General features: G+C 45.4%; 1 protein-coding gene across 1 annotated transcript in view; it reads left to right on the top strand.

The window, feature by feature from the left end:
- Window positions 1-11,353, top strand: part of NOTCH2 (notch 2) — a 77,760-nt gene that overhangs the window by 17,579 nt on the left and 48,828 nt on the right. Inside the window, exon 5 of the mRNA XM_010150559.1 lies at window positions 4,788-4,910. Within this exon, the coding sequence (XP_010148861.1) occupies window positions 4,788-4,910 (123 nt within the window). The remainder of the gene's footprint in view (window positions 1-4,787; window positions 4,911-11,353) is intronic.

Genomic DNA, 11,353 nt, shown 5'->3' on the forward strand with positions numbered 1-11,353 from the left:
TCTTAGACGAGTGTGTGGGCTGGCTAAACTCTGGTCAGGAAATGAAAATGAGATTACCATAGTAACAGTTACACACCCACACTGCTCACACACATCTGAGATTATTAGCTGTTTAGCTGTTTTTTTGGACATCCCAGACAATGTGTGTAGCGGGGGGGAGTTGATGCGGCTTTGAGAGCCTTCACTTCTGTATTTCCTGTATTTGTTTAAGTTGGCCATGTTGTTTTGCTAGCTTGACTTTTTGAAAAACTAGTCATTTGAAAAACAGCAAAAAAAGACGTTGGAGAGGCCAAAATGCTTACATTAAACTCAGATAAAGGCAAGGCACACAGCCATTTCTTCTTCCTTACAGTCAAGCAGGCAGTATGAAATTTCTGAAGTGTTGGAAAAGGTTCTGTCTGGGAAGGAAAGGTCAACAGAGAAGAGAAATGGTGGTCTGTCACGCCTAGGGAAGATGTGACAAGGCCTGCTCAGCTGGAAGAGAGTGCCAAGAATACGGGCTAGAAATTCCTCTTCAGGCTCTCTCTGAACTGGGGCAGAGCTGAGCGGACTGTGACTATAAATGGAATTGCTCTTGCCCTTCCTTCTGGACTGCCTTAAGATGTAACCATCGCTCAGCATTACGGCCGTAGAGGCAGGAGGCAACTGCTGGAACGGTTTTCGGTATCATTTTGCTTCTTGTGACCTGTGGAACTGCTCTGAAGAAACTGTGCCCAGGCAGCAATTTAAGCATAATCAGGTTACTCCTCAACTGGCCCCGAAATAGGTTCTTGTTTCCTGTAGATGATTTCTTCTTTGCTTTTTAGTGAATTTCATTTTTTTGTATGCATAGATACATGAGAACGAGAGCTTGAAACGTGGAAAAAGCCTGCAACTTGGAGTAACGCATCCCAGCAGCTTTTCCTCCAGTAGTGAAAGTACTGTTTACATACACTATAGTCAAGCTGCTATTTTAAATTCCCAGGTTCCCATTTCGCTTGTGGATTTACACAAACACATCTTGCATTAGGTAATTCATGAAGTCATGTGTTACAAGAGGTCAGCGTTTGGCGGCAAGTCTAAGTGAAGGGTTATGTATACCGCCAGTGTGACATCTATACGAAAGGTTACTTTTTTCTGTCCATCCAGCGTAATAATCATTCTTCTGGGCTTTGATTTAGATAAAAAGATAACAAGTAAGCATGTTGGGTTAATCCTAACAGGTAGTAAAAAACCAAAAAAGCTGCTGTGAATGAGGCTTAACCTGAATGAAGCATTAGCAACTCCTTTAAGAAGGAGCTTTTCGTTATAAATATCTGACAAAAAAGGAGTTCATTTGGCAACTAACCTTTAATGGAATGTTAAACAAGTCAATAGAGGAAGTTCTTAGCTGGGAAAGTGATTATTCATTGTTATCCATCAAAATAATTACCCATTAGCTAAGATAAGGACCCCAGGGAATTCCAAGGGCTTGTTCAGGAAATGATCTGTCAGGCTGGAGCAGGCTGTTTATGAGAGCTGGAACACTTCCTGGGAAGAGGAAGTAACCTCACGCTGGTTCCTAGCGGAGTGTCAGGCTGCCCCGCGCGGTGAGCATCATGGATGGGGTCTGACGAGACACTGCGTTTCCGCGGTGTGGAAGACCCCTCTTGCTGGGGTCGAGAGGTGAGCTGGCTCCTGGGGGGCAAGGCTGTGCGCGGCGGCAGGTTTGGGGTGCCGGGCGGTGTGCGTGCCGCTCTGTTCCGGGTGAGACGGCTCTCTCGCGTGGAGTAGCCCGTCGCACGCTTACGTCAAGCAGCTGAACCGTCGGAGCTGTGTGCAGGCAACTACTGTTGGGCACCGGGATGCAGAGCCTTACGGCTGTGTTAGTGATGCAGCTTTAGCGCTCCGTGTCAACCCCTAATTTTTTCTCAGCGGGCCCTAAATCTGGCCATAACTTGGCATTTTCGTTCAGGTGTCGCTTCCTGCCTCCATACGTAATTGCCCCTGCTGGAAATCCGAGGTGTCACTTACAGCTTGAAGGAAGGCTAAGGATTAAGATTTGGAAGGAATCGGATTTAGCGCTCTGGAATGGGCTGGAGATTTCGGATGATGTAGGAGTGAAGTTATCTCCCTGTATCCCTCTGTGTACTAGAGGAGGAGCAACACGCTGTTAGCAGTGGGAACGCTTTTCCCCTTGAGGTTCTCATTCCTTAGTTTGCTGTGCTTGGAGATACGGAGCAAAAGTCAGGATATGTATTGCAAACTGTTCTCTTGGAGGCAGAAAGCAAAGGACAACATGTGAGTCCCAGCACAGGGGGGAACAGGAAACAGTGTCAGGTGTCCAAATATATCCAAACAGCAAATTCCTTGGCTTTCTGGAAAAAAGTCAGGTTATATAACTGCAAAATCAGATCTTGAGACCCAGCTTAAGAATACCACGTGTCTCAGAGTAACTTTGTGCTTGCCATGCTCAAATGTAGGTGCTTTGCCCCAATCAACCGTGACTAAAGGACCAGTTTTACAAATGATGGCTGAACTTCACCAGAACAGCTTTGTTTACAAATTGAGCAGGTCGCAATATTGCGGTGTGAGTTCGACGTGAAGAGGACACACAAATCATGTCTTTACAGCTTTTAGTTGTTCTGACACTAAGCCAAAGTTGTTCTTCAGAGTAAGACAAATTTAAAGGGAATTTGGGAGCTGGGAAGTTACCGAAAAGGAAACTTGCGTTTTCTTCAGTGTTACACTCAAAATAGTGTATTCACCATTTCAACCCTTCCCCGAGTCCCTTTCCCTTGGAGATGTGTCTTGCCTGAGCACACTCGGCTGTGTGTCAGTTCTCTTCAACCCTTCACTGCATTGCTTTTTTTATTTTTGTAAGCTCTTTTTTGTTATTTCTAGCTTACTGTCACTAGTGGTATCTTCCAGCTTTTAGTGTGGGATTCATGGTTTTCTGCATTTGCATGAGATGCTTGAGGACCGGCTCTGAGACGGTAACATAGCTGGTTAAAACATGAAAACGTACAACGGCTCGGTGAGGTTTTGGTATTGGGGTGACTTCCATGCTTTAGTTACTCAAAATCACTGCGCCGCTTTAAATTTGCGGGCAGTACAGGGAGATAGTTTTAATTAAATGCCTGCTGTCAGGAATTTGTTAGAGATTAGAGCAGGTCTTCATGCTGTCTGAGCTGAAAGGGTAGGAACTTGAACCTTTCAAGTTTGTGGTTCTGGGTTCGTGGCCGTGCTGGTCACGTTGCTGGTGTGAGTGCAAGTCTGTGGTCAGTGGGACGATGCTCCTCAAGCTGAAAAGCAAGTTGATGGGACACCCCTGTGTTTTACAGCTGAGCCTTTGGCCAGCTTTATACAGCTGGAAATACAGCCATCTGATAGTTGTTGTGTTTTAGTAGTTGTTCCTCAGCACCTTTCACCAGGAAGGTGCTGCTGGGATCGTTAGGATATAGTACCCAGGGTATAGTTCATTTTAACCTTCCCTACTGCCATGAAATTTGCAGGATCTTGGGGTGAAGGTGGGATGGGCTTTGAAGGGAGAGGGTAACGATGCAGGACTTTTGTTTTCTTAATGTTGAGTCTGTTTTTCCTTGCTAACGGATGCTAATGCGCTTGTACAGCGTAGCAAGGGCACTCCACTTCTCCTACCTGTAGTATTGGAGAAGTTCAACAGGCGGGAATGTGTGTGGATTATTTATCTCCAGTCTCTTGAGAGCAGAGTCAGTCTGGAGAAGCTGCTTCAGAGCTTTACAGTCCTGTCTCATCTGCCACACAGCACGATCTGCGTTGGACCAGATGTTGCTTACAGGGTCTGTGTGACTTGACGCAGATGTTATGGAAGCGTCTGGAACAGGGCATCAGAAGTGGAGGGGGTTAGAGCGTAATTTTGGATGAGAGGGCTGTGTCATGTTAGCATTACATTCCAAAGCTGTGAAGAAGCAGAGCTGATGTTTTAAATTAACGCATGTGTTCTGGAATCACTTACTTCATCCGCGTTACCATGCATCCACTTGTGCGTTGATAAATAGCGCTCTCGTCCAGCAGAAACGGCAGGTTTGTGTAATAATGAAGCATGAAGCAAATCAGCAGGGGAGATTGAAGGAGAGACGGATTATTGACAACTCCCTTCCCTGATGGCCTCACTTCTCTGTATTTGACAGGACGTTTTAGCCAGGGTGTTTTGCCAGTGTGGCTACCCACCTTCGGTAGGAGCCTTGATTTTCGTTGGGGGTGTCGGGTTTGTGCTGCTCTTCAGTCAGGGCTTATTCGCTTGGGTGGTGGCTGATTTGTTGACTGACTTGTCTAACGCCGAAGGGAGGCAAATCGGGCATTTGGAAGCTCATTTTCAAAGCATCGAAGGTTTTTCTTTCATGTAGCCAAGGCATATGGACTGCGCCGAGGTGTTCGTCATTTCCAGGCACTTTTTTTTGCCGTGGGAAAAAACTTGTCGTGGGTGGCGGCTTGGTGAGCAGTGATGAATTTACCTCATAGTAAACGAAATCTCTTGGTCTTCACTGTGTTTGCTTTGAATGACAGTGCTCGTTAGTCACTTAAAGGGAAAAATACCCTTGTCTTTTTGGTGGTGAAAATGTATTTGGCCATCTACACGTGGTAGTAACTGTGTAATCCGACCTGTGTGCGATCAGCAAAGGCATTCAACGACGTCTGCGGTCGGCGTGCTACGTTGAGGTTCGTTAGGATTGGGTTAACAGGTCAAGTGTTTCAGAGAAAAAGAAATGGGGAAGCCGCGTGAAGGGTGAATTCTCTTCCAAAGGGGCTGGAAGCCCATTTCAATGTGCTGTTTCTGCTTTGTCCAGGTTTCGAGGGAAGCATCTGTGGGCACAACGTCGACGACTGCCCAAATCACAACTGCCAGAACGGGGGTATATGCGTGGACGGTGTGAACACCTACAACTGCCGCTGCCCGCCGCAGTGGACAGGTACGTGCTGTGGGAAACATTCCTGTGTGGGCCGCTTTGCGGGAATGAAATGCAGGGCTTTTGGCTTCCACCCAACGTACAACTGGAGTTGTGTGTGGCTGAATGCAGCTCGCGTCTGAGACTTGTTCTGCAGCCTGGGGGCCAGATGGCAGCGGAACCCTTAGAAGAAAAAGGTTTGTGTTAAAGTTGCCGCAGCAGAGAGCCATTTCCCATTGCACCAGGCTGTGTCACGGCCTTACTGAGTGCTTTGCTGATACGTCTTGGGGGTATTTTTAACCTGGGATAACAGTCCCCGCGTGGATAGCAGTAACGCTGCTGAAGAGCAGGACAGATCTGAAAGAATGCATAGGTGGGAGAAAGGGGGGGGAAGAGAAGCGTATGTATGGGAAGCTTATGGTTTTGCTGCTGCTATTTTCCTGCTGTGTCTGATTTTTATCTGGAGTTCTCTGACTAGCAAAGCTACTTTTGCTTCATAAATGAGTCTGTAGTGGGGGGAAAAGGTGTGAATTTCAAGAAAGTGTTATGCATGATGTAGGGAAGCAGCTTACAGGAAATTCGGTGTCATCTTTAGTCACAGAGTGTCTCTGTACCTCAAAAATAAACAAATACCTCCGGTTTTGGGGTGGGTTTTTTTGAGTCATACTCATCATTCTTAGCTGGCACGCTTTTTTCATCTGAGTATAGATTTGCCCTTCTTTAAAAATCATAGGCAAAAAACCAGCTCTAGGATTCAAACTGAGGTGTGGGCTCGATTTGATTTTTTTCCTTTCATAAAGCAGAATGGGATGCTTGTTTTGGAACTAAGCTTGAACTAGCTCCTCAGGTTCAGAAGAACCTTTAGCTTGTTTTTCTTTGTATCTAGAGAATACTACGTTTGAAACCAGAATATTGGTAGTTCAGACAAATGCACTGTGAGGAGTTTGACTGCTGGAGACCAGAGGTTTCATGTTCTAGCTTTTTTCTTCAGAGAGCATAATTCTCATTATAAACTGGTTGTCATTAACTGCAAAGTAGGCTGCCAGTTAAGAACCCTTATTAACTTTTTAAAAATTACATGTTCTTAAATGAAGCTTAAACCACGTAAGAGTGAAACGCACCACCACTTGCATAGCTTTTTGAAACTAGGTGTAAATAGGAGACCATGAGTCCTGCCCTAATGAGCAAGTACCCTTGTTCTTATGCTGCTTCTCTATGTCCTTAAAACCTGCCGAAAGTGAAACCTGCAGAGGAAAACATGAAGAGAGCTCAGATGTGGAGCCCACAACCCTTCAGTGACCCAAAAATCTTGCTCCACACTGCAGAAATTATAAACCTTGTTATGGCTTCTAGTGTCTGTCAGTAGTAAATTAATCTCGGGCTTGTTCCTCAAGCGTAGAGGATATGATGGCTCATGACTGTGTACAATATGAGTATATAATCTACAAGAGATTATTTTGGTTTGTGGAGGCATTGTAAATTTAGCTTGGTTTACAGGATTTGGCTGCTCTCAACTAGGGATGACTTCTGCAACTCACCTTGGGTAGACCATGGTGGTAAGAACCACTGAAGTTCCTTGCAGTGCAGTTGTGGTGGTTCCCTCTCTGAACCTCTTATGGGCTCTGACTGACCTGGGAACAATCGTTAGGCCCATATTGTGGCCTAGTCTTGTGCCATCTTTATTCTGTGTGGACAGCCTCCCCAGAAACCCAGCTGTGCAAAAGGATGCTCCCCTTTGGTGAAACCCTGGAAAGAGAGAGGAACTTCCAAAGTCTTATGTTCCCATGGCTTTCTAAAACAATTCTAATGGAATAGGCTTTCTGAGAATTTCCTTTGTTTATGGTGAAGTTAAGGTTATCTGCAAAGCACTGGTTTTAGATGATGGCTTCTCAGGGCCATTGACTTTTTAGTCAAAAAATTCTTATTCTTCATAAAAATATCTTATGGGGGTCAGTTTGGAACTAAAACTGGTCTCACCGCTTAGGAAACAGCAGCTTGGCTGTTTGAACACTGAACGTTAGAGCCTTTGGGAACTAAATTGTCTGGTCTGAAACGAGCAGTGCTGGTTTCGGTGCTCAAACTGAACTACGAGTAACTTCAGAAGTAGCTGAGCGTGTTCATGTTGGCGCCGTGCAGGGCTCCCTGCATCCGCGTTCCGATGTGGTCCTGCGGCTCAGCCTGGCAGTGACCCTGCTCCCTCAGCTCAGTTGCCTTTTCTTAAGAGAAACTTGTTTCTCTTAATGGACTTGAGTCCTTTTTCTGCATCTTCGGATAATGGTACACATCCAGCTTGGAGATGTGAGGTGTGACACTGAGGCAGGGCACAAAGTAGGGAAGGTAAGTGGAGAACTGTTAGAATAGTTTGGAGAGAGGTGATTTTTTTTTTTTTTTATAAGATTAAACTGCAGCTGATGCTGACAGGAGCAAACTGCAATAAAAAATGAGTTACTCAGCAATAAGGAAACGTTTAAGTGCAGGTCCATCCTTTACACTAACATGGTTTACAACACTGTAAATCATCTCTATGGTAAGTGAAGAGGGGAGAGTTGAGCAAACAGCTCCTTTGGAGTCTGTCCTGATAAATGCTGATAGCCCAACAGTGTGGAACCGTGAGAGCGAATACTTCAGGAAATCAAAAGCTTTCAATGAGACCTTGAAGTTGGAGGACATGGTGTGCTGCTTAAACAAAAAAAAAGGAAGAAAAAGAGGGCCCAAACACGCATGTTTGTAAATAAACATCAGCCCAAACCGAAAGAATGTCAAAATCTCTAAAAATACTTAACGGCGTAGGTGTGCTGGCTCTTCTTTCTAATAGTTGTCAAGTAATCTTGGAGAAGTTTCACTTGGTCTGTTTGCAGTTTTAGTTACTTAGTCTTCATGCTGTGGATGGTGATTGAGCATGTTTGTTAATACGGTTTGTGCCGGATGGCATAGGGAAACCAGTCCCAATCTTGGCTAGAAAAATCAAGAACCTGGGCTGCATCCGATGAAGGATAGTTTTGTGTAAAGCAATGTTGAAGCATCCTTTACTGAAACAGAATCTGTCCCAATTCCTTTTGCTAGGCCTCTGCCTCTTGTAATTCCCTGACAGGTGGTAGGCTGGGTACATAACCCTGCTTTCTTTTTTTTTTTTTAAAAAGCATTTTTTCAGTTTCCTACTAAAATCTAGCTTTTGAGAGACTGTTTGCTTTTGGCCTAGTTTCCTACTCCTCAAACAGAGCTCACCACTCCTTTTTTTTGTTGAAGTGCTTGCCTTCTCTGTCTCATTTTGCTGCTTTTTCCGGCAAGATAAAATCTTGCCTTTTAGAAACAATGATGAGAAATTCAAAACGTGCTGTCACGAATGATGTTGTCACCTTCAAAGCTCTCGTATTTCATCTGGTTCTAATGATTGTCAGCCTCATAAATTTGTAACCCAAAAGACAATCTTGGATGTGTTTGGGTGAAACTGCACCAGATCTTTCCTGTTGCTGAATGTTAACTGATGATTTTTTTTTGTTTGTTTAAGGATGACTTTATCTTGTCCCGGGGTAAATCCTTTGTCAGAACCCGTGTTTGTTCGGTTCTTTCAAGGCACCGTGTTGCAGATGGGTAACTGAAACTCGCCTTTTCTTGGAAAAAGATAAGGGGGCTTTTGTGAAAGACTGAAGCCTGTTCCTCTGTGCATGGCAGGCCAGAGAACTTCGTGTGTTTTAAGTGTGATTTCAGTCAAGATTTACAAAAAATCCTGGCCAAAAAATCTTTAGCCAAAAATCCTGGCTAGTGTCTGTGCCATGGGAAGACTGCGTCATGCTGCTGTTGTGCCGCAGTTAGACCGCAGGTCTGAGGAGGAAGGTGGCTCTGCCGTCCCTGCCTGCTCCCAGCCACCCTTCCCCTGAGCTGGCTCTGGCATTTGTTGGAGTATGCCGCTTTAACTCGCTAATCTAGTAAAAAATCCTGTCCAGCTGCTTTTTTTTTTTTTTCTCCCTTTGTCTGGGATTAGGAATTAAAATTCAGCGGGGTCTCATGGGTGAGCGGATGCAGAGGAGGGTGAAATGGCAGCCCAGGGCAATAAAGCGGTGTGGAAGGTTAGGGTGCCCTTCAGCGGGACACGGTGAAACCCTCTGAGGAGTTAAAGGCTGCTCAGCCGCTCCAGACTGCAGTTCACGTAAAGGAACAGGGCTTTGTCCAAAGTGCACGTTTGCTCTGTTGATCCAACCAACCCACCCAGCTTTGTGACGAGAAAGGTGATCAGGGAATTTGGGTACTGAAGTGATTAACAATATAAAATGTTGTAAATGCCTTTGTTCTTGGCTGAGGATGACTCCTACTTGGCTGTGGAACGTTGGCAGTGATTTGGCGCATCATCGTGTATCTGTGTTGGGCCCAAATCACCTTTCTGGAATGGTGCGCGGCAGAGATTGATTTGCGTCCTCCGCTGAGTTAAGTCCTTTGCGCATCTCGCTCCTGAAACGCTGCATCAGGAGTTGTGGGATGAGTCTCCGGGTTGGGAGGACACGCGGTGTCCACGCTCGAGTGGGTTTGGGAAGACCTACCTTACCATGCTTCAGTTGCAGGCTTGGCCTGCTTGCCTCCTTTCATTATTCCTACCCCCGTGGCTGGGAAGGCGAGACTCCCATGGCAGTTGTATTTATTTAGGCTTTGTTTTCCCCTGAAAAAGGGGGCTCCAGTGAACTGTGTATTTTAAAATCTAGGAGTCCTTTGTCTGCAAGTGTGCTAACAGCTGACTCTACCAAATAGCTCTGGCGTTGGGAGGTAGCTTAAGAAGCAAATGTTGTTTGTCTTTAGCAGAAAAGCTCTTCAGGCAGCTGGGCTGTGCTTTTTAATTAAAATAGCTGTTAGCTTGGTCATATGCTCTTAAACACTAGCACAAGGGTTACTTTTTCTGCAGAGCTTTAGGCAGGAATTTTCAAAGAAGGGGGGGGAGGTTAAGGGTTCGATTCCTATTTAATTAGAGTAATATTTGCTCCCTACCTTGGTTTTCTTTGAAAATCCCAGCCTTAAACTCTGGGCAGGCGTGACCCTTCTGTGCTAAGAAGGGAGGATAAACATCAAAAGGCTAATGTTTAACATTTTTATGTAAGATCGTACGCTCTGGTATTTTGTTTTTTAAAACTTTCTTTGCCAAATATCACTTTCCTCACACAGGATACAGAAACAAGTTACGCTATAGCTTAGTGTTCAAAAATACTTCCTTGCTGGAATGTCTAGAGGCTTGAACTGTAGAGGAACTAACTCTGACACTGGAGGACATGGATCATACATGTTGGACATGCCACCCTCATAGATGAGGGAACATACATCCTTGCTTCTTTCCATAGAATATTATTACCTTTCAGAGTGCTGGCAGGGTTGCTTTCTCTTCTGATTCTGGTTGGCACATGCGTACGTAACTCATGAAGAGCAGTCTTCAGCTGTGTGTTAGCCCAGGGAGTCGGGGTCAGGCTCCGTGAGAAGCGTCGGGACCTTTCCGAGCGGTGTAACGACGGTAGACGTCCTGGTGCCTTTCCAGGCTTTATTCAAAAGCACAGTAGCCTCTTTGGTACTGGCTGAGATCCGTCTGGGCCAGCCTTGGCGCCTTGGCTTGAGGCTTTGCTGTCACAACAGTAGTATCTCCAAGAGACAGCTCTCTGAAAGAGTCCAAGAGGGATTATGATCCTTTTTCTTCCTTCATGTTTGAACTGGCAGATACAAAGGGAGCAGGGAGCATGTGGCAGGCTTCAGACCTGGCAGCTCCAAGTTTGAGCGTACAAATGATTTGAAGCATCGGACACAAACAAACTTTATCCGGGATGTTGTTTGTTTCTCTGGTGGTGCTCGTTCCAGTGTTGTACAGAGCAGATGGATTTCACAGGCTTTGGGAGTTACACCATTACTTAGTACTGTATCCCCTATGGGTTTAGGAATACCTACCACCACCTCCAGTTCTGTGCTGCTTTCCATTTCCCAGCAGCAAGCCTGGGTTAGGAGGTAACTGTAATAAAACACCTGAGGTGTTAACAGCCAAGCTGACCCGATGACAGCATCCGATTCAGACCGTGCTGCTGCCTCTTCCTTTGTGCCTTGGGTGACTTTCCAGGCCGGGAAATACTCCTTGTGATCAGATGTGCCAAATAATCTCAAATAAGTTGTCTGTAAGTTTTCAGTACGTCTTGCATGTGTTTGGCACCCAACCAGGGTAGACCCGACCACTCCGGTGAGGCTGCGTTGGTGGATGTGCCGGGCTAATAGATAGCAGTTGTTTTATCTGCAGTTGACTTATTTCTGGCAGCTTCGGTCCCTTCCCTTGTACTTAAAATGAGGTGATTTGTTTTTGGATAATTAGGAAAGATGGGTTGCTGAGATAGCTGCAGAATATGAAGCTTTTATTGTAAGGTTTGGCTCCAACTGTTACATTTTTGTCTTGCAGATCTTTTCATTTGTTAGGTATTTCCCTGATTCACTGGATTTTCCGGAGGAGGGAAAGA

The sequence above is a fragment of the Eurypyga helias genome, unplaced genomic scaffold, assembly GCF_000690775.1.
Source record: "Eurypyga helias isolate BGI_N326 unplaced genomic scaffold, ASM69077v1 scaffold10874, whole genome shotgun sequence".
Lineage (NCBI taxonomy): Eukaryota > Metazoa > Chordata > Aves > Eurypygiformes > Eurypygidae > Eurypyga > Eurypyga helias.